At 39.5% G+C, this 24,429-nt stretch overlaps 1 protein-coding gene across 1 annotated transcript in view; it reads right to left on the bottom strand.

The window, feature by feature from the left end:
- Positions 1 to 9,975: 9,975 nt before the first annotated feature.
- Positions 9,976 to 24,429, bottom strand: part of nsg2 (neuronal vesicle trafficking associated 2) — a 59,320-nt gene continuing 44,866 nt past the window's right edge. The window contains exons 4-5 of the mRNA XM_086309162.1: positions 16,985 to 17,095; positions 9,976 to 11,418 (exon numbers count right to left, since the gene is read on the bottom strand). Of these exons, the coding sequence (XP_086165288.1) occupies positions 11,224 to 11,418; positions 16,985 to 17,095 (306 nt within the window). The 3' untranslated portion in view covers positions 9,976 to 11,223. The remainder of the gene's footprint in view (positions 11,419 to 16,984; positions 17,096 to 24,429) is intronic.

Raw genomic sequence — 24,429 nt, 5'->3', positions numbered from 1 at the left:
TTTTACAGTTTTTGCCTTTTCCCTCCTTGGAAGAGGTAAAACACGGCAAAGTTTTTGGTTATTTTCTGTACATAAAACGATTTTTTATTTTTTGATATGCATTCAACTGATGAAAGTAAGTCCAACAACATGGCTTGAAATATTCACTTAATACTATACTTTATTATAAAAATACTGACTGTAGCTGGTGTAAGGACACTTGAAAACCCCAACAACGTATTCGAATTCATGCGCACACGATTTCAGTCCAACTACAGCTATCCTCAGTGATAAATTTTTAAAGTTTCCCCTCTCCTTTTTTCTTTAGTAAAACTCGAGCACCTTTTCACTCTGTAACCACCTCCCTTCTCAGAGATAAAGTCTTCTATGACTCACCCTGCCCTCATTTTGCCCTCTTTTGATCCATGTGTTGTTGTTTTTTCTTTAATTCAGTCTGGCTTCTTCCTTGCACTGAATTTATTTATCTTCAAGGGTGGAAGAAATGGTAAGTGAAAAATGCACTAAATCACTAAAACAACAACGAATGTCAAATGAAGTGGGAAAATTGTGCTGTTTGTGTAGGAGAGCTTTTATGGCTATGTGAATAAATGCATTTGAACCAAGTAGAAGATGCTTTTTTCACATGGGAGAAAAGCATATTGTAACACATGGCTGACTTTGTAAAAACAAACATTGACAAAAAAAACCAACATTATAAAAAACAACGAGTTATAAGTTATAATTATAAGTTAGTTTTACTTCCTGTTTGTTCCCCTCTGTGTAAATGTGTGCCACGCCCTGATTGTCTTCACCTGTGTGAGATAGGAAGTAAAACGATACAGATACATTGTTGCTATAATCAAGGAGAATTTTCAGGTATCTTTAATTGATTTTAATATTTATTTTTCCTACAACTTTCTACTTTTGCTGCGTACATTTTAACACAACACATAACTACAGTACTCCCTACTTCATACATTTTCAAAACAGCTTTGTTACTTTAGAGTTAACACGTTTGAGGGGAGTTGTCATTTTGTATCACTGTGTGCCTTCCCGACATCAAGCCCATTTAAATAAAAGCAACAATACTGTAAAAAGCAATCGCATTGGTGCATCTAAAAGATGTAGAGATGAAAAAGCTGCCAAAAAACCCAAGCATATAATTTATGTATATTGCACAATGGTGTTCAAAGTGCAGATGTCAAGATGTTGTGGTCGCAGCACGTCAGTATCTAGGTAACACTACTGAAGCGGAATAAGCATAAAGACAGCATAGATTTTTTAAGTGGGAGGTCATTTCAAGTGCAACATTTCAAACAGTTAAATATCAGCAAACCCACAAACAGCTTCTGTGCAGTTTCTCAAGCATCTGTATGTATCTGTAAGTGACAAATGACTGTACTTTTCCCACCTCTGCCTGTGATAATTGCTTTCATTTGTATCTTGTTCCTCTCCTGTAGCCTGCCCCTAATCAGTCCCCTTTGTGTATATATAGTCTATTCTGTCTTTAAGATATATTCTCACTGTTTGTGCTCATTTTGGAGTACTGTTTTTTGGATTGTTGTCTGCTTACTGTTTGCTCATTTTTACTTCCCCACTGTGGGTCTTTCACACTATATCACGACAGAGAAATTACTTCACCTCTGTCCCTCTTCCTCCCTGATTGGGCTTCATTACCAGGTGAAGTGATAATGCGAGGAGACTTGTATGCTGATGAATAAAGACCCAATTATAGGATAATTAGAGGAAGGAGAGGACAATGGATGGGTGTGGAAAGTCATGAGTATTATCTCAGACCACTGCTGATCTGACTTTTAATGAGGGCCGAGCCCAGAGTAGAGATTTAAATAACATGAAAAAGTGTTTGAGGCTAGTGTCAACTTTCCCAATTTGATGAAAAATGACAATTAAATTTCATATTTTATATTATTCTTGGTTGTATTAAATGTTACATGAGCCAAAATAAATCCAACAGAAAATGATGTTGATGTAGTGAAGGTGTTATCGGATTAATTGATTAGATAAGACCTACTGCTCTGTTCTAAGTATTAATCTGATTCAATGGGCAGACGCCGCTACCCTTCGAGCTAACTTCTTAAATTTCTCCTTTCAGTGATCAGAGAGCTGCGAACGACAGTTAAACTCAATCCTGCCAATGCTGGCAGCTTCAGACCATAAAGGAAACCAAATCACGAAGACATGAAATTAACACATTTGCAGGCAGCAAGTGCACATGTAACAGATCCAGGCTGGTATTTATCATCATCTCTCACTAATCCCTGCTCTCAAAGAGTACAATTTGCTGTCTGCAGCACACAGTGTGTTGGCATCCATTCCTAAATATGACTGACATCTGACCAGGGATTATCCCATTGCCCCAGTTTCACTGGGACAGCCAAACAGAGAGTGCCTTGTCGTAAATATTCTGCACAGACAAAGATCGGAGTGTGTGTGTGTGTGTGTGTGTGTGTGTGTGTGTGTGTGTGTGTGTGTGTGTGTGTGTTTGACCATCTGACTGCCTGAATCAATTCAAATCTGTGCATGTTTTTTTTAAATGTGCTCAAGCATGAACGTCCACACATATTCACGTTAGTCTGTGCGCATATGTTTTTATGCTTAGGAGTCATAAGCCGCTGTCTGCTTTGGCTCAGTGGGTGTCCACAATGTTAAAATACTGGCAGGGTAAACAAAGCAGACGTTGATAAATTTATTTGTAAGCTTATGACCTAATGAGGTCCTGAAATAATGTAAATAATGAAAACTCAAGGTCAGGACACGATTGAGTCATATTTTCTGTTTTGTGGAGAAAGCCTGATTATTATGCTTCCTCTGTAGCCGCTCCCTGAGAGAGGGAGCGAGAGACGCATCCCTTAACCCAGACATTTTTTTCTAAATAATTGAACTGTGCTCGGTATTTTGAATATTATATGTACTAAGCTCAGCAGGAGCACCCCAGCAGCAATGAAGGCTTGTGGACTTAACTGACATCTCCTAAATGGGTGAGGGGAAACTAGGCCAGAACAAAGTGCTCTCATATAGAGAAACACAAACTTAGATGCTCTGATATTTGAATTTTAATATGTTGATTTAGCTAATTAGACTGCTGTCCAGGCAAAGTACATATACAGATATATAATAGTCACACACACACATGAGACGCAGGGGACTGCTCGCCCGGTGAGTCTCATAATGCTTTCAAATGAGACACAAATTTATGTTCCTTTGAGATTTCCGGTGCTTTAAAATAAAATATTATCCACTCGCACTAGTACGGTATTATGTGCGCAGCATTCATGAGGATGAGCCTTACATTTTTAATGCAAATGTGGACTGTTAAATATTTTATGATCTTCTTAAGCACTGTATATTTTTCGAATTAATTGTGGCCGGCTGTTCAAGCTGCTCGCCAACACATCCGGCGGTTCAGAGGAACCACCTGCAGCTGATTTTCGATTTCATTTTTCAGAAGGTCACACAGCCAGACAAAACAACACATGCACCACAGATTTCAGATTAAAAAGACGATAGGTTGGGGCACATACCACATGGGCTTAAATGCCCTTAGCAGCTGAGTTTGTGCTCCGCCTCGTTCTTTCCTGCATTTGCTGTCTATCTCTGCTGCAACATCTGAATAAAAGCAAAACAGGAAAAGAGAGCACCCTTCGTACAATATGCTGCGGTGTACAGACACAGCATGAAGTGTTTTTATGAATGAACGTGACTAAATGCTCAAAATAACATAAATTATATTCCTCATGGTGATCTTTTGTCGTCATGACATATCTTTTTTGCATTTAGACGTTAAAACTAGAGACTTTAATTCACAGTTTATATTCCAACAGTTAAAAATAGTTTTTTAAAAGTTATGTGACTCATTTTCAGGGGGTCGAGATAACTCTGCTTTTGTTCTTTAGTATCCTGTGGTTGCTAAACATGTAGAACTCTTCTGAGCAGGAAAAGGTTTCAGAGTTTTTTGTGGGCGTAACCTATAATGCAAACAGTGTCTGTGTATTTCATGGCTTTTGTGTTCAGTTTGAAGATACCAGTTGATTCAGATGGAAGAATATATTTTTACCTGGTTTGATGCAGTGGCTTGATATTGATTTCACCTGGTGAGCATGTTTGTGTCATCACAGCTAAATGTGGTTCCTAAGATACTGTACCAAGAACTTTGACCGCTGTTTATGAGTTTGTCTCTCATAGGATTGCAGCAGGATGCAGTCACTTAGTTTAAGGACTGCTGTGATCTAAACCAAGAGTGCTGCATACTCATGTACAGTCGCATCTCTCTATATATTCTATTTTCATTGTATAACTATTACAGTGAAATATTTCAGGACTTTTTGTTTTGTTTTGTTCTTATTTTTTATTTTCGTAACTTCTGCTCATCTTCTTTTTCTTCTTTTGGCTGCTTATTTTTAGGGTTCACCACAGAGTGCATCCTTACCTTTACCACCATCCACTTTTGTCACACCAGACTCTCTCCCTGTCCTCCTTCACTTCATCCATGAACCTCCCTTGTAGTCTTCCTCTTTTCCTCCTGCCTGGCAGCTCCATCTTCAGCATCCTTTGTCCAGTACTTCCACTATTTGACCTTTTACATGTCTAACTGCTCAACCTGAGCCGTCCCTCATGTAAACCTTCCCTTTCATCCCTCATACTTGACTCCAGTCAGTCCACCCTTCCTGTGCTCTCTTCTTCATCTCTCTTGTGCACTGGATGGTTGACCCCAGGTATTTAAACTCATCCATCTTCACTACCTCTGCTCTTTGCATCTTCACATTTCAACCAGCTTGCCTCACATTCACACACGTGTATTCTGTGTTGTTTCTACTGATTTCCATTCCTCTTCTCTCCAGTACAGACCTCCACGTTCTCTGCAACCTGCACATTTCTTCCACTACTGATCACAGTGTTGTCTGTGAACATCATAGTGCACAGAGATTCCTGCTTGACCTCATCTGTCAGTCTGTCCATCTCCATCGCAAACAAGATGTAATCCCACCTGAGTTGGAGCAACAGATGGGTTATCTGTTGCTCTACATACTTTTTGGCCAAAGAAGTATTAGCCCTGTAGCTCATTGCTCATTAAAATTAGAAATCCAGTATCTCAAATTATTTAAATGTTTTACTTTTAGTTTGAGCAAATTACTATTTACATAGTGTAAATACCAGCTGAGTATCTTTCAGTCTAGTTCAGTTCATGGAACCACAATCACAAGGAAGGCTGCTGATTTTACAGATAATCGACAGCCTACAAAAACAGGATAATCCACAAAATCCCATTGCTGAAAAGGCTGGTTGTTCACAGAGTGCAGTAATGGAAAGTTGAATGAAAGGACAGAGTCTAATAGAAAAAATATGCACAAGAAACAAGGATGAGAGCCACCTTTTGAGAGGATTCTCAAGAAAAGTCCATCCAAAAACTTGGCATCAGTGGATCAAGAGCCACCACACACACATGCCCCCTTCAACTGTTGCATTCTTAATATAAAGCCACTCCTGAACCAGAGACAACGTCAGAGACGTCTTACCTGGTGTAAGCAGAAAAAGAAGCAGAGACTTTCTCAGCGATTCGAAGTCGTCCTTTTAGATGAAAGTAAAATTTGCATTTCATTTCGAAATCAAGGTCCTCGAGTCTGAAGGACGAGTGGAGAGGCAGAGACTCGAAGCTGTCTGACCTTTGATCACCACGGCAGACTGAAATGAAGTCTTTCTTTTCCTTTATAGATTCATTTCACTCGCCGGCATGTTACATTCTGAGGGCGATTCTCCATTTCATCTATTCTTTTAGGACCCGGTGTCTTATTTTTTTTAAAGCGTATAAGGATTTATAAACTGTGAATTATGCAAACCTACGGCAGTAGAGTAAAAGAATAAAATTTCAAATTTATTGGCTTGACTGAAAGACAACCCAGGGAGAGGTTGTTAAAATACTGTCACAGCAAATACTTAACTCTAAGTCAATGAAAATAATGAATGTCTCTTGGGGATACAGAGACGCAAAAAAAGTATCTAACTTACTTTCTGTAAAAACACATCCTGCTTCTCCCTAAAGATGCAGTAAGCGACAGATCAACCTTAAAGGCTGAATAGAAAGCTGTCAACATCTGCCAGAGTGCAGCTTTGATGAAACTCCGCGCTGCTACTCCCCCACCATTTACCTGACTTTTCTCCTCCTCTTGCAATTCCCCGTGGTTCTGTTCCCCCTCCTCTACTATTTTTCTCATTCCCTTCCTTCTGTTTTCCTCCTCCACTTCTAAGGGACAACTACTGAGAGGCAGCCTTTCTGTGACAGCAGGGGAGGCGGCTGATGGGAGAGATGGAGGTGTGGGGAAAATTACACAGATGGCCGGATGTGTGTGCGACTTTTTGATCGTCGGTAGCTTTGAACAACATTTAAAAACAACAATGAACGTTTTTGTTAGAGATTTTTAAAATGAGACAGTTTGGAATAAATTCTGCAAGTACAACTTACGTGTGTTAATAATAATTTCAAAAATATGTGTGCGTCTTTGTTCTGCCTGTTCCAGAGGCTGTAATGTGTAATGTGAAAAGGCAAGCAGCAGCTATTCGAATATATAACGAGTCTGGGCAGTGCTTTACAAACAGTTATTCAGCACAGGCACTGAGGTTTCTTAGTTTTGCAAGAGGGGATAGACTTGCGGCTTGATTTCTAGAAGTCCAGCAGACACCTGAGACCCCCATTTGTTTGTTGATGCTCTTTAAATATGTTTTGTCTTAAACCCCTGGCAAAGACAGCAGTGGCAGTAGGGCTTAAGAGCAAATTTGAGCTCAGTTATCTGGTTAGCTGCTTCATACATAGCCTGCCATTCTGTTTAGTTTTGTCCAGCAAAGGGGAATACATCAATGAGCGCACTAGACCTCTTCAACAAATCAGTGTTCTGACAGAAAAGTAATGCAACTCTGGATAGAAATAAATAAAAAATTGCATAAGCTCATCGAAATGGTGCCATGCAGAATGTATGCCATCATCAAATCAAAAAAGTGATCCAACAAAATATGTCAGTTTGATTTCTTTTTTATGGCTGGGAAATACATGTAACTACATCCTTTGATTTTTCAACCCAATATTATCAGCCAGAAGCTCTCTGCATACTTCCAGCTGTTTTAAATGTGAGAAAAAGAGTCTATTTTTTTACTATAATGTATCCAATGACAGTAGTTGAGCTGATCTGTAGTGGATACAGATCCACTGTATTCAGTGAAGTTCAGTGTCTCTCTTCTCTGTGCTGAAGGACAACAAGATGATCAAATTTGAGTCTGCGGTGCAGATGTCAGTTTTATTTCCCATGCATTGCAGTTTGTAAGTTACTCATTTATGACCTCCTGTCTCTTTTTTTACCCCCTCCTTCTATAAGAAGGTTGTGGATTTTAAACCTCTGTATGTTGGGCGTGTTTCATTTGGATCCTGTTTCTTATGAACGATCAGAGCGAAGCTTGATTTTTATCAGCATCAGTTATAACAGACAATTTCTCCCTTCGCAAAAAATATGACCTGTCTCATCTATCATTTCTTTGTAACACCAACATCCTGTACCACGGGAAGATGAATTGTAGATATTTGCAGTTACAATAGAAAAGCAAGAGATATTATTAAGAACCGTTTATTCCCATATCTCGATGCCAGCTGCTCATTTTAAAATAATCAGGACCACAAGGCTTGAAATTAATGATCTAGGAAAGTTTGATAGGCAGCAAACGTATCTGAGCTCATGTCAGCAAGGTTTACAGTTCTTCAAATGTTCTTGTGACAAAAGATCATCAGCCCCTTAGGCTTTCTGTATTTTCTCTTTGTGTTTACCCTTGTCAGTTACTTCTTCTTTTCCGACTTGCTTAGTCATTCAGAGGCGTACCTTGGTCTAGTCCCTGACCCTTGTTGATCTGTGAAGGAAACAGATTGCCACTTACTGTCTCTTGGACACGTTAGGTCATCAGCTGCTCCTCTTCACTTAACCCTTCAATTTATAACATGTCAGGGTTGTGTAAGCACGGCATAAAAGAACATCTGTCCATGCGTATGTCTGAGTCAGTACTGCTGTGTTGCTGATTTCCCTCCCTTTTATCAGTTTCTTTTCGTTTCCTGGTTGTTCGTTCTTCATCCTATTGTTCTGTTTGTTTTGTTCTGTTTTGTGTTGGATTATTTCATGATTCTGTTACCTCCCTCTTTCTTTCTGTGTGAGCGACAGTGATACCTGCAAACCATTTAATTAAGTTCCATTTGTTTTCATCTGGAAACGGGTGGCTGTTCTTTTATTTATTGACTTCGAAAAAGATGCAAAACAAAAAACGCTGCGTGTTGGACCGTGAGGAGTCGTGTTAATCTGTTATTTTGACCGGCAGCACGCACATGCACACTGGGCAATTCTTTAAATACACAGATATGTTTTCAGTTTAACAGGAGGATTAAGAAAGGTTGAATTATCAGTTTCTTTAGATCAACAAGCAGTGTTGTGTTTGGCAGTATGTCTGTGTACTCTTTGCATTATAAGTTATGTAGTGTGAACACAGGACAAAGAAGGACCTGTGACCTGCGTTGTAAAGAGCTTCATTTTTCGCTCTAAATGGGAAAATGTCCAATTTTAATCTTGGTCTTCAAAAATCAAGAGGAAACACTTTGCATTATTAATGATGGTATAAAATGGTTGACTCATGATTTAGAATAAAAGTAACCTCCCTATAACTAAGGAAAATCTGTGGTTGCTAGGTGACTGCATTGAATATTTTGGGATTCAGCGACTGACTGCAAGCAGCTCTGCCATTCAACTGGTCACCCAGAGGTTAAGCGTGCAACACCCTCAACCTCTGGGCGACCACTATCGATTTCACAGGTCAGCTGGTGACAGGAAACCTGTCGCCACAAAACAACTAACACTGACAGCAATCACTCTCAGAATGATTTGCAAATAATCGCTGTCTAATTTAAAAACAAACTGCCCCCAAGAGCGCCACTCCTCTGACACATCTCTTTGCAATAGAGGACTGATTGCCAATTGTTTGTATTCTGCTTATAGTCCCTGTTGATTTGCTTCCCCCTGCATAAGCTGCCTTTATAGGTTAAAAGTATCAGTATAGGCAATATTGGTCCTGTATTTACTTGGTATCCCACAGCACTATCAACAACAGTAATTAATTCCTGTTATGCTAATGGAGTTTTCTCAAACTTTTACTCGCATGCCTTCCTTGCAAAGAAAGTTCACATCCCCGCACCCCACAACTCTGTATTTACTATTAACAAAAATGAGAAATTAATTTAAGTGACAGTCGGCACTTGTTTATTTCCTCTAAATAAATTACATTTATTCCACTTCCCTTCACAAACCACCCTTTTTCTCCCTGGGCATCAACATGGTCCAATGGCAAGTTTCTCCTCTTACATAATGAACCATGGCCCCTGCATGATTTGCATCATCAAATGAACCCAGTGCTATTTGAAGTATTGAAACTTCATGGATATTTTAAACACCAAATGTATTATTTCTTTGTTTATTCTGCTTTAAATCCTACATAGCTGTCTTTTCGTCTTATGGTGCTTTCTTTGCTCTCAAAAAGCTGTTGAATTCAGGACCATTTTCACTCTGCACAAGTGATAAACAGCTGACAGATTCATTAGAATACACATTTCCGATTAGGACAGTCAGCTATTCATGTCACTGAAATGCCTTATCTGCCATTTACAAGACTATAGAGACATGTAATATATCCAGTAGTTATTATTCATACAGGTATTTTTTTCCTAATAATTTTATTTTACTGTCAATCACAGGTGCTCATTATTATAGCAGACAAATTTGCCCCACAGCTCTGGAAACTTTAACAACGTGGTTTGAATCCGAGTATGTACATCTCAATAACATAACATGGTGCAAAAAAGCCGTCGCTCTCTTTCACGATGCTCTGCCTCGGGCCCACATTAGACGCCGTGTGAGCGCTAAAGAGACGCGGCGGTGAGCGGGACTGACAGACACACTCGGCACAGGTCACAGCTTGTTTTATTTTGAATTCGAACCAAGAGAAGAGGGACAAGGATGCACACGGATAAATTACACCAGGTATCGCTACATATCAACTAACAACATCACAACATCTCATTAAAGCGCTCTTGACAACAGATCCAACATTACCAAATTGAAAAAAAATTAATAATAATAAGAGTGCAGGAGGAGAACTCGGCTGCAGCTGAAGCCCATCCATAAACAGAACAATACACAGTGGCAAATAAAGAGTTTTGGCAAGAGACAGTTGTATGCACAATATCTTGTTTCCCATCTGCAACATTGTGTTTAATGAAGCTACAAGACTGGCAACTGAAGCAATATGTAGTTCACATAAAGGAATTGTACTAATTTTTAAAAAAAGGAGAAGAAGAAAAACTCCCTAAAGCTACTACAATGCATACACACAACCTAGCCTGAATGCACATCTTTATGTACAGCTTAGCTCACTGCAGGATCTCAGGATTTAAAATGTATGGCACATCACATTTAAAATGTTCTTCTTCTTGTGTATGAGCGATTAAACAGCAATGAAGGGGGGGGAAAGTCGTTCGGTCAAGTCAGAACTGACGCGGGCCTTGGCCTCAGACAGACCAGCTGAAGCTTTGACACATTTTGGGTGATACGCCTGTGTAGTTTTTGACAGGTATGCCTGAGGTTGCCTAGTCTGCACAAAAAAAGCTAGAAAGAAGAGGGGCTGAGAATGACTATACAGTAACTACAGTATACACACTGGGGAAAATATGACTTCAAACTTCAGAGACTCGCACAAAGAAGCGTGAATCTCAGCGTCAACTCGTGCCTTCGTACAAAGAGTTACCTGGTAATCACATACAAAACATCCATAGATTACAGTAAAAAATAAATAATCATGATAGTCAATGAATAATCATTTTGAGGAAGGGAGTAAACAAGATAACAAGAGAGCAGACTGCAGGTGGATGTGGGTGTACGTCAGCAGATGATGATAACCTCAACAGAGTAAGAGATCGGATGCCCCTCGATAAGAATGAGCACATAAAAGAGCAGACAAGTTAATCTGAATACAAATGTGCTTGTGGGGTTTAATGTCTGCATGCACGATTTCACTCTATATATGTACTCTTGTGTGAATCTGTCTCTTTTGTCTACAAGTCTAAATATTCACTGACATGTTGTCGGCCTGTGTCTGCATGTACGTCTTCATGTCTGCATGTGTGTCTTTACATCCTTTAACCATTCAGCTAACTCAGTGGCCCTCACCGCCACTCGGGGGTTTGGCGTCGCGCCCTCCTGACCCTCCAGGCAGCCAGGGGGAGACAGAGTGCGAGGTGGTCTGCTTGGCCATGCTGTAGTGGCTGATCACTGTATAGAAACGGCCCCTGGAGTTGGCATCCTGGGCAGCGTAGTAGGCCTCAAGAGAGGCTGGGATACACCGCTTGTGCTGTAGGGGGAACAACAGTGAGGTTGGTGTGATTTAGCAGGAGAGTAACATGCTAATTAAAAACTCTACTGAATCATTTACAGAGTTAAAGCAATGAAACCTGAAGGAAAACATTAAAATCCCAACTTCAATTACAATCCAGGCAAAATGTGTTTATACCACATTTATTAAGTTTTTACACTGATTGTATACTTAGCATTGGCCACATCAGAAATATTCAAAGATAACACTACATCAAGGAAAAACAGGTACGGTGCTGCTACTGTACTATAATCACTTGTGCTCCAGTTCTGACAGAGACTAGAAACAGAGATGTCCCATATTAGCTTCTAGCATATTAGCGTTAAATCCTTCTGCTCACAAGCAAAGGTTTTAAATAACCAGGTCCAGTAAAGACCTCATAGTCCCATTTTATCCTAATAGCACATTCTAAACGAGCTGACAGCTCTGCCTCCCAATCTAAAAGTGGACCCGACTCCCAGTTTGGGTCTGGGAGACAGCTCTGCTTTTAAGACAAGACTTAAAGCTTTCCTCTTTCCTCTTAAAGCTTATAGCTAGTTGTTTAACTCTGGTTTTCTCTCAGAGTGTGTATCTTTTGTCCCAGAAGCTTGGAAAGAAAAGCATCTGGACTTCTTTAAGTTACTTGAAGCCGTTTCACCTCTCATCTGAGAAGCTTTTTCAGTTCTAAGGGAAATTGGTGGAGAGTCCCAGATTTTAAGCCCTATGGGAGGGTCCCCAAGTGGGTCATGGACCTCCTATTGATCCTCTACCTAATCACACTAACCAAGGTGTGAAAATGGGTATGGGACAGAGAAGACAGGTGGTTTGAAAGAGGAGTGAAAGCAGCCATCTATGTCCACTGTGAACGACCCTCCTTGAACAGAGGCGGTGGTTTACAACACCAACTGTCTGCCATCTAAAATCCAGTTTTGAGATCCCTTTCCAGACGCCTTAACGCCCACTCACACCCTGGGCCAATTGACCTCAGGAAATCACACGATAGGGTGGGGCTCAATGAGTTCAGCCGAAAATTTGGCTGATTGTGACCTACACCCGTTTTCACACCTTGGCTTGACACTCTTGGGGACAATCCCATAGGGTTTAAAATCTGGGACTCTTCACCAGTTGCTCTTAGAACTGAAGAAGCTTCTTGGATGAGATGTTTAATGTCTTCAAGCAACTTAAAGAAATCCAGACACTTTTCTTTCCAAGCCCCTTAGACAATATACACAACTTTCTCCCCACAAATTTTAAGTATACTCTTCTCTATTTGTACTAAGTTTGTGCAGAAGAGACAGAAAAAAAGATTAATAATATTGCCACAACATAAATCTTCTGGTGGCATTTGACATAATACAATCAGGGTCTTATGAAAGGATGAGAAACCCACTGTAATATATAATAAGAACAAGGTAATTATCTCATGTTTTCTAATACTTTTTGTTAGAACACTGAACACACACAGTAATATTGTCTCTTATTAGGTAAGTCACAGTGAAATTGTGTGTACTCTGTCACATTAATGATTTTTTAGTTACCACATTACCTCATTGAAATACCTTATTTATTAAGCAGTTACCTTTTTACATTTTCTATGTAAATAACTGTATGTTTGCTCTGTTATCTGATGGTGTAGCCGACCAGCTACAGCTTTCATTATACATTGTAAAATGTCAATAAAAGGCTTCTATTTCTGATTCTAATATTAGTTGTAATAAGGAGGTAAAGTCAGAAGACACAAGAAGACGCCTAAAGCTCTGCATAAGATTTATAGGTCAGTGTGCTCCAGTGTGTACCCATTTAAAGCCTCACATAGTTGTGCTGTGTGTGGCACACTGTGTGAGCAGGCGTGTCTTTCTATTGACACCTTTCCACCTTGTGAATGTGGATGTGACACTGCTAATAATACCTCAGCAGACTGCAGTCAGAGCCCCTGCAGAGGTTGTGGGCCTCAAACTAGATTTATTCCACCTTAAAGACTACATCTGTCTAGAGACACAGACTTGCAAGGTGACCTCTTACAAGGTAGAGTAAAACTTATAAGTAGAGGGCAGTAGAAATCAGCAGAAAAGAGGCTGTCTGTATCCATACACTGTAAAACCTAAAACAGACTGTTGCATAAGGACATCAGTGTGAAACATTTTCTTTTACGACCTCAGCCGTAATGATCAGGAGTCAGTCATAATGTGGTAATTACCATAAAATATTCAGCATGTCTGATTTTTCTAATTTTCATCTAATTGTCAACCAAGCTATTAACATATGATAGAGGACTAAATTAAGTGTCTTTTTGGCTTCTGTGTCAAAGAATAAAAGCAGAAAATTACACCGGTCATAACAAAATCATTGACGCCATTGATGGATTATTGCCTGTCAGATAAGCCTCATCAGCCTCTTCGGTTAACATGAACTCAGAAATGAATAAAAGTAGGGCAGAAGTTTTTTTTCTTCACCCAGGGGAGACTGCGCTCACCTCTATTTCCTGATTTAGATAGGTGGGACGTTAGAGAAGAGCGGACAGGATTCTGCAGTTTATATGGCAGAGCAAATATTTGCCAACACGAATGGCCAATGACAGAGAAATTTATTGTGAAATTTTAGAAAAATACTTGGATGCTCCAGTTTCTCCTGCTGTCAGGGGAGGAACAACAGAAAAACAAAAAAAGGAATGGAAAGAAAATCTCATTATGGTGACATGTCGTAGCTGGACCTTAAAATATTCTTCACAGCTCATGCCTTCTTCAGGATGTAGCACGAATGAGCTGAAGGGGATGTATGTACAGGAGAGGCATGAGCACGCGAGCATATAATCAAACAACAGCTGCTCCACCTCCAAAACAATTTGATCCTATGAGCCTATTGATTTTGCACACGCTGAGATATCTTTCAGTTACACAGATGCTCAAAAACAACAGCAACGACCAAACAAAGAGGAAAAAATGATAAATGAGAACCACACATGTGACACCGCAGAGTATTGAACATTTTGGTGTTAAAGAACAGCACATATATTGATTTAAACAACAGTAACACACAAAGACGACATAAACCACACAATCATCACAAAAATAACTAAAATCTCTTCCTTAAAGACCTGGATCCATAGCTTACCATTGCTAAATCCAAAATGTTTTACAGTGTTAATGTGTGATGCATTAACATCATCACACATTTTTATGTTCTCACTCCTCAAACAAGCACATCAACTTTCTCCACTTGGCTATCTTTGCACATTAAAAAAAAAGCTTTCACACATCAATAAACCAGAAAATCTTTGCTGAGGGCTCACAGTTTCTTTTAATGGGGGCTTAAAATCAATATACCTCATGGATAGCTGAGTGTTTAAGAAGATTTTGTGCTGATGAGAGATTTGGAAAAGCAGGTTCAAGAAATAACATCCAGATTTTGTACCTATGAGCATAAACCGAGGCTGCAATAGCTAGGATGTGTTTAGAAAGCAATGTGCAACTAAAAATACTCACGTCTCAGTTCGATTAAGCAAATCATTTAATTGAACCCTATCTGATAACCCTGGGTGGTCTGAGGTTAAATATATCATTACTCCTTTGCCTGAGCAAACCATCTACTGTGAGGCTTCTCACCAGGTCCTGTAAAGGTCCCGTGTGACAGTAATTCTGTGGTCTTTACACTGACTCCCTGTAAAGTTTGGGGCTCAGTGTGAGACTTTGGTAATCACTTTCAGAGCGCTTCATGGTCAGACGCTTCCCCTAGTGAACTTCTCCATCCACGCGTAACTAATAAGCCTCTGAGGTCAGCTAATCAGTGCATTTGGTGGTACCTCGATCTAGGTCAAGGACAAACTCAGACGGCGCTTTTTGGTTTGTGGCTCCCAAGTTGTAGAACTCGATTTAATTCGACTTCAGCTCTGTGGACACTGTCTACACCTTTAAAAAGAAGCTTATGACCCACCTATGCAGGATTGCTTCTATCTACTTTTATCCATTCATAGCATTTTAATTGTTGTTTATATTGCCACACACTTTGCAACATTTATTCTTGAAAAGTGCTACATAAACAAACGTCACTTACTTAAATCTTTCCCAATCCACCCATGACTACACTCAGTAATGCACCATCCATAGGAGACAAGCTTTTAAGCAGTACACACCAGGATCCAAACAAAGAACGTGGCTAAACAAAAAGGCTTTGGAAACCTTGTGAGAATTTCACTTAGAGCAAGACATCTGCTACTGAAGAAAACACAGCAGAGCTTCATCATTTGTGTGTTACCTACTATTTACATCTGGATGCGTCTTTGTGGACTAAAAGAAAATTAAGCGACTGTATGTGAGGTGATGGGAGACACTTTGGACCCAAATCTTAAGAAGGACATAGATTATAGGCCTGTTCTTACTGTCAAGTGGCTCCCATGCTGTTCTTTATTACTAAAAGGTTTAATTTTCTGTATGCTTAAGACTTGAAGACCATGCTTTGAACACTGCAAGTATTTTTTTTTCTTAGTGCATGCATAATTAATAGGAGTGAATGTCTAAACAATGGAAGAGTTTTGGAGGTATGCTGATGTGCCTTACTAATTAACTGAACACAGAGGTGGGAAGTACCGAAGTACAAATACTTCTATATTTTACTTAGGTAGAGTTTTCAGGTACCTCTGACTGAGCACGTGCTGCATATTTTGATCAGTGTATTCTTATGACAATGCACTGCAGCAAAAAGATGTCAATATAATACAAATTTAATCGAATTATGGTTAAAATCTCGCTCTTTATTGATTGATTAAACATCAGATCATTTTGTACATCCCACTTGACATCCTGTGAGCATGACTTCCAGTTCAAAGCCTAAATTCAAGGGGTTTAACAAACATATTGCATTAACTATTTAGAAATTAGTTCAGAAACTCAAAAGTATTTAGATAATATGATACAGGGATTGTTTTGGGGTTTTTTTTTTATACAAGGACTCATTTACCTGTAGTAGGCTAAAACCTGATATTAGGTTATCCAAAATATTACAATATTCACAGAGGAATGAATGGGCAGTTTGAAGAAGTGCACCTCGATAGGCATGATAAACCAAATGACATTATATTATGTGGGGCTTTTACTTGACTCTGTGTCTCCTTTTGAGACCAACCAGATTAATTCAGACAAGTGCTATAGAAGTAGTGAAAAACCACAGTGCTATTGAGATTATTCATCTCTTCTTGACATGATCCTATTTAAGATGTGACAGATGTGTTTCCACTTGATATATTACCTGGAAATCTCCAAGACAGGAAAATATCTACTGTAGAATACTGATAACCCTCAAATATGTTGTTTTGGAGAAAAGGAAGAAGGTAGTCCAAGTATTCACAAAAGGCATGAAGGTGCAAAAATTAAGATAGACATATTAATAAAAAAAAAATGCTAAGAAATGGCTCAATAATAATAAGTTATCGTGTGCTGCAGGCTTGCTCAGCACTGAAGAGGCTAATCTACAACCCACATTCCAGCACAAACCAGCTACTGTGTTAAACACCTCTCCTAATAAATGTGCTGCTGAGCAATAAAATGAAACACTGGCCGTTTATGGGTATTACCTTATAAATGAATCCATCTGGGCAGGCGTGGTCGTAGGTGAAGGCTTTATAAACCACCAGGAACACAATGCAGGCAAGGAAGGCCAAGGCCAGGATGATCAGAATCGTCACCTGCAGGGAGGACAAACACTGGTCAGAGCAATAATGGACGATTGTAGTTTTCGTGAGGCAGGTTTAGGGTTAGACAGCGAGAAAGATTGAGCGTGTGCACCAGTGCGTGTCTACATGTGTGTGTGTAGTCATGACAAATGGTAAGATGTTGTTGACTGAGGTCAAAAGCTCCTCAAGGCAAGGTGTTCCTGTTGAAATGTGTGATGAATGACTCAAGTGGTGACACTATTAAAAAGTACCTTGTTTCCACGGTGACAATGCTGCAAAGATAAGACATTAAGTGAGCGAGGTAAATCACTGTTCTGTTTACCTTTGTTCAGGTATATATGTGTGTTTCTCTGATACAGTACATGCATATTTTGCACCAACACCTTTGTCACTAAAAGGTCTCTTTTTTTTTTCTTTCAAAAACTCAGTTTGAATCAAAGCTCTTTTCTGTTCAAGCATCCCAGTAAGCTGTGACAGGTGTGACAGCGAGCCTCCACATACCATCCCTGGCCTGTCGTGCTACATATCCATCTAGATCGCTTTGGTGTGAATTACCCACCTTCGAAGACCTTGCTGTAGAAATGTCTGCCCTCTCTTGGTTGTAATGAAACTGGCACTTGGTTTATAAACCCACAATCCATGCTGAGAGCAATTTCATGTGGGAACTATTTCTAACAAACTACACCCACCAGTTGTATCAGTGCATAGCAAAAAGCGAATATCTACCCACGGCGAGAGGCTGTGTTCATGACAGGATGTAAATATTAGTGACCACACACTGCAGAACTACAGTATAATGTTAGTGAGCTGGATGCTTGTTTTACGTGGCAGTCAACCCACAACAGGGTAATTTAGATGGGTAAACAGTGTTACAGATAAAAGGAAAAGCAGGTAAAATTGATTTGGGGATAATGACCCCTTCAATTTTTGTCATCATCTGAAGTCATTGTCTTTTTCCTGTCTTCCTCCATCCACCCCCAGTTGGGGGTAGAAGATTTAGATTTGTTCTGTTTGTGCATGATGTATTGTATATGTTGTTTTAGACTGCTGTATGTGAAGCAAATTAGCCCACAATGATATGGCATTAAATTGGTCCTGAAAGATACGTATCTATGAATTCTTATTTCATAGATCGAACAAGGTGCTGGAAACATTCCTAACAGGCCTGACGGCATCACGCAGTTGCTGTACAACCCTTATACAAATTGTGTATTTCACCAAAAAGGTGGCCTCTGGTGACTGTGAAAAACATTTGATTACAGTGAACTATTGCTATGTTCAAGAAACTATTCTAAGTTAGTTTAAGACATCAGAAGATGGGTACACTGTGGTCATAAAGGACTGTACATTGTCAGAAACAACACTCAGGTAGGCTGTGGCATTTCACCCTCTATCACCCAGGACTTACACTTAGTATAAGTAATTTTGGCTGTAAAACTATTTTAAAAATCTAATCTTTTAGGAACCATTTGAATGTTTTCCTCAGCCCAGAATAGTTGAGGAGTTACGGTAATGTGAAGTGCACATGGTAAAATCTAGGCAGAGCTGATTTTTCCGTCTGTGTTCAGACGGCAGAACCTAATGAATGCTTTATGCTACTGTGATACATCAAAAATCCCTGTAAAGCTCGTCTTTTCTTCTTTCTGAAGCCATTTTAATTTAATCTGTAGCACAAACAGTAAAAGAATGACAGTTAGTTAAAGAGCACCTGTAAAAAGAGCCAGGGTTAAACAATGCTTAGCTAGTACAAAGTGTGCCAAGAAAACCTCCTCCATGCCATTACATCACCACTAGCAGCCTGAATTGCTTAACAGGGCAGGATGGATCCATGCTTTCATGTTCTTTACACCAGATTTTCCATTTTTCTAAAGTAGAACAGTATTGTTTTTTTCTGTTTGCTTGTTTTGTTTTTATCCATGGAGATATGCTGCAGTCACTCTGTTGTTAAAAATGCTATCGATTGGTTTTTGGACGTCTTGTCTGTGAGTCATCCACGTGAATCAATCAGAACCCTTCCTGCCACCAAACCTGCGCTAATTGTCAGCGCACTTGAGTTAGTGAATTTGCCCACCATTTAATTTCTGAAATTCTCCAGCTGCTCACTGCCAAAAGCAGAAGAAAGAAAAGTGCCCTTCATTTTTCACTGTAAATAACAGGGTGCACAAAAGAGAATTATAAATTGCATATTCTTGATCTCAATGAAATATAATTTAAAAGAAAAGAAATGAAACAAAGCATAATGTTTGGGTCAGTTTCAATAACAAGGGCCAATGAAATGTTATCAGCCTGGACAAGCACTTGTATGGAATCAAAAACATTATGCAGTGTGAAAAATGCCCAAATATCAGCCCAAAGCAGAGCTAATCGAAAATGATGGAAGTAATGCATTTATTTCTGCATGCTGATGCAAATGTGTAGTTTGATGTGTGAAATATTCATTTCCCTGGCAGGCTAGACAATGTTGTAGTAAAGTAGATTAACATATAAAAGGATTTGTTTCCTCCTACTTTCTACTTGACACCCTGATTGGGTGCTTCTGAGTGAACATTTAATTAGAATTATGCAAATGGGGTACAAAGGATAGCTGTAGGTAAGTGTGAGCTGAATGAACATAGCTGTATCTCCTAAAAAAAAAAGAAAAACGTTAATATTAAAAGTCAGAGTTATCCCAGGGAGTCAGCTGAAATATGGACTCTTCCATAATGGATGAACGTATCTAATTTTCTCTTTTCATTTCTAGACCAATGTTAAAGCCCGATTTACTGCTGTGTATACAATCTGTCACAGCGAGATGTCAGAGCAATTACGCGCGGTTGTAATCATCAGTCTCCATCAGCGTTATGCGGGTGGACAGTGACACGCAAGCTAAGTGACTGTTTACTTGGTGTCAACCGGGGGACACGACTCTCAGCCTCGGTTGCTGCTGACACTTTTTGTAAATTACATCTCCCGCACTGCTAAACGTGAAAAGAATGCGCTGAAAGTCATAGCTAACTCGTATTTAGGGAGCAGCGGCAGACGTGGAGTGACTGACGAAGGACCCACCCCCTTTTTTTGAAGTCCTGAATAGCGATGCACATGAAACGGGCTTATTAAGAAGAAGGATTACTGTAAAGCTCCTCATATCATGAAGAAAGCAATGTGAGTTGCTCATGCATGTGGGCTTTAAAACTTAAAAACTCTGAAGCATGAAAAGAAGGCTGGAGTCTGAAGAGATCTGCACTTCTGTGTGCTGCTAAAAATGGAGGGAATTTAAAGAGTCTTCATCCACGCGCTGGAACCGTTTGTCTGAAATAGTCATTTAGGGGATTATTTACTAAATGACACTTTTAAAATTAGGTCGTGACATATTACATACGTAAAACAGATTAGCGGGATTAACCCTTGCACCGAGTGTGTAGCGTTGATGTTTATGTTCAGTCTCTCTCTGATGTTAATTGTTGTTGGAGTGATGACTCAAGCAGGAATTTAGCCCACCCTCGGTGACAGAAATGATCGCCCTAAAATCCCTGTTGATGCAGCTGCTGTGGCCATGTGGTGTGCAAATCCATTAAAAATCCATGCATGTAATGGCTTCAAACTTCTATTTACTGTCTTACTGTAATATTTCGCTGCTATAGGATGACACTACTGTACTCATGTATCTGATCTGAGCGTAACAAAATGCGCATTTATGGAACAGAACAAGCTACACCAGAACATAACAGAGCAGAGAAAGGCTTTTTTTGATTTGATCACTACAAAACTATAATTATTCTAGCAAGGCACCCACATCAGCGTCATCCCATTTTCTTCTCAGTATACTCAATGTGACTGTTTTGTCACTAGCACTTCAGTATGTGTCATACTACACTACTATCACCACCAACACAACCACCATCCCGTTTGCTGTGCAACACAGATAACAGACAAACGCTTGTTTGTCTTGGATGCAGGTAGAGGCGCAGCATGTTGTTGCGCTTTGAATAAAGAACAGCGTGTCTTTAACAAGGATTGGCTTCATGAGCAGAGGCTGGGTGGCTACAGGTAACCGTGCCTGCTGGGGCTTTAATCACTTCACCTAATCCACCGTGGGGGTGGGGCCGAGGGAAAAAGACCTCAAACTGTCTGCATTTAAAACCACACAAAGCAAAATAAATAAATAAAAATAGATTTGACAAGCATCACAGGCTTCCTGTGGATCCACACTGTTTGCTCACATGAAAGACTAATAAGAACTCATGAGTAAAGTAAGTACAACAACGTTGAGAAAAACAAACAAAAAAAAAAAAAAAAAAAAAGTTGCTGTAGACTTACCTGACGGACTTTCGTAATTGAAATCTCCACCACAGAGTTGCTCTATTAGACTGAGATCTGGTGACTGTGGAGGCCATTTGAGTACATTGAACTCATGTCATGCTCATCACCCAGTTTGAGATGACTTTTTTCATGTTTATTAGCATTTGCAACTTACATGTTTAAATAAAGATTTAATTTGTTCATTCAAAATCAAATCAAACGAATGAAGTCAGAAACTATGGAACTACTCAGCGAAGGCTATCGGCATCATCTTCTTGGTAAATCTATTTCAAAAATACTGACGGCCTGTGATAGTTATTTTAAAATCCTATAGGTGATTTTCAGAAAATTTGACCTCTGACCTTGACAAAGTCACTGAGATTTCAACTCATCGCCTCGTTCTTCTGGGGTTACTGTGTTCACAAACTTGGGTGCCTGCCCACCTGTCATCCCAGTTGGGTGACGACAATACCTCATCAGCCTTTATGGCAGAGGGGTAAAAACGTTATTATAAAGAATAAACTAGAATGTAGTTTAAGACCATCCACTTGAGATAGTTTCCTCAATCTGTTGACCTGTTTGGCATTTTTGCTCAAAATGGCCTGCAGGTCATTTTTCTTTCAATCAGGCTTAAAGATATTTATATTTATATATCTATAATCTTGTACTTCCCTATCTGCCTTTTATTCTTCTCTACAACAGGCAGCTGTCGACAGTTGTGAATTTCAGAGAAAGACAAAAAACAAAGCAGATTATAAAAGATCCATTAGGATTGTTCCTCTGCTCCCCGGCTTTCTCATCACTGACTGCAGATTACACATCTACAGTTTACCTGTTGTTTACCACATCTTTCATAACACACACACACACACACACACACACCACATGCTTATTTTCTCAAACTCCCTTTGGATTGTAGAAAATAATTGATTGCGAGTGAGATATTTTCCACAAAATACATTTCTCTTTTATTATTTATGGCTGCACGGTGCATCACAAGTTCAAAGGCAGTGAGTTTTCTAAATAGATGTGCTTCTTCACAGTGTGTTTTCCCACCATTTGACATATGATTTCTCTCCTTTTTTTTTTTTTTCCCGACGCCGTGCTAGGTTAAAATGCAACACACCACCCACACTCTCTGCTGTAAGTTGACAGGCCATATGGGGGGAGCAGACACCTCCTCACATTCGAGGAACAGAGGAGAATATGTAAGTGCGCATCTAAGCAGGAGAGAAAAGAAAGGTGGGTGTGTGACAGGAGAGAGAAACGGCGCTGATAAAACAGATAACTAAGTGACAGAGGGAGCAAAGCGAGAAATAAAGAAAGAGATGACAAAGGCAATAAAGCAGCAGGCAAAAGGCAGACAGCGAATGACAGAGATCCAGGGGCAGATGGAGAATCTTGTTCCCTGTTTTGGTAGCAGGTGGCAGGGACAGACAGACACACAGAGAGGCAGGCGGGAGGGCAGCAAACGCAATGGGATATCAGTTGTTGCATCGATCAATACAGTGCTGAAGAAAGCATGAATAACTGCTTTTCATTCATCTTCCTATTACCCCTCTGACATCTTCTCAAGAGCAGCACAAAGGAAGCTCAATCTCTTAAATTTTCAACTATTATTTTCCGTTCAGCAGTGAGCTGAATGAATCTGCGCTCGCACGGGCATGTGGCGCTACAAGCATTAAAAACAGCCACGCTATCGAATGAGGACTGTTCGAATGCTAAAAAGTTTCACCTTAGCTGTAATATCTCAAACGCCCCAAGGGAAATTTTGTTGATTAATGAGATTAATTATGTTGTTGACAGGCTGAGTTAGTGCAGAGTGAAAGCCTCCCCTACAAAAATAAATTATTTTTTTTAAAAAGCTTAAAGGTCACTGGTCAGCGGCAAATGCCAGTATGTCAATCAGACTCAACATCCAAAAATAAAGGATGTGGGGAAGGACCCTTTAAAAGTCTGACTATAAACTTGAGCAGTGCTTTTTATCCATCGTAACGCAGCCCGTGGGTTAAATTCTGAAACTACATCACTAGAAAGAAATCAGACGAGGCAAAAAAAGAGCAATTAGACGACTTAAATGTCAAATATAAATATCCATGAAAGTTTCCAGATCAAAATCCTCTTTGAAACTCGGCTTGCTCTTCCTATTTGATGTGGTGTTCTTGTCACACATGCGGCACAACTAATAGGATTTAAGTACAGGTAGTCTTTGTCCAAATCCTTCTAGACTTGAAGTTTTATCACCTCGGTGACTAAAAGTTTATTACAAAGCTAAAATCACAATGCAAATCTTTACAGAATTTTCAGATTAAATCCAGAATCATCGGAACTTTAGTAACATTTTGTTTATGAGTAAGGTCAGAACAAGTGCGACTGGAACTGGACTTCTAACACTGACTCGTGGCAACAAAGTGGAAAAGAAAAACGGTATTTTTGCAATGAGGGCTGAATTTTTGTTGTTTATTGATCATGCTCCGTTGATAAGTAAGTACGTTAAGAATGTAAAAATACACAATTTAGCAAAGCTAATCTTTTATTTTTATATTTTTTCATATATTAACATTTCAGCCGTCTTTGGAAACATACGATCCAATCCAGCCTAAAGATATAAGAGCAGAGATGAACATGTGCCTAATCCAGAATAAAACCCTCACCTATATGTCACATGCACAATGCTTTAAGCCATGGATCAGCTAGCTACATATAATTTTAAATTAAATATTCTCTTATCCTCTTAAGGCAGTTCAGTAAGGCAGAAACTAATGAAATGTGTGAACGGATACCTTTTAAGGCATTTGGTTGGAAGCTATCACTGATAACTGAAAGATCACAGGTTGGACCCTCATGCAAAATACACCACTCAAACATACTCTTTCACTGTATGCGATATAAATGTGGACATGGCCATTATTACAATGATGACAGAAAATTACCGGAATACTTTGTCACTTCAAGGATGGTAGGTGATGTGGTTAAAATCATTGAAAAAGAAAAAATAGGAGCGGACGTCTAGTCTTCAGGCCATTTTATTAAACTTTAAGGTAAATACTGTTTTTAATCATATATAA

The sequence above is a fragment of the Aulonocara sp. 'chitande type north' Nkhata Bay genome, linkage group LG10 (assembly GCF_057382095.1).
Source record: "Aulonocara sp. 'chitande type north' Nkhata Bay isolate Kocher_YH1m ecotype deep benthic linkage group LG10, A_spYH_male_GT1.1, whole genome shotgun sequence".
NCBI classification, from domain to species: Eukaryota; Metazoa; Chordata; class Actinopteri; order Cichliformes; family Cichlidae; genus Aulonocara; species Aulonocara sp. 'chitande type north' Nkhata Bay.
This window is presented reverse-complemented; position numbering and strand designations above follow the sequence as displayed.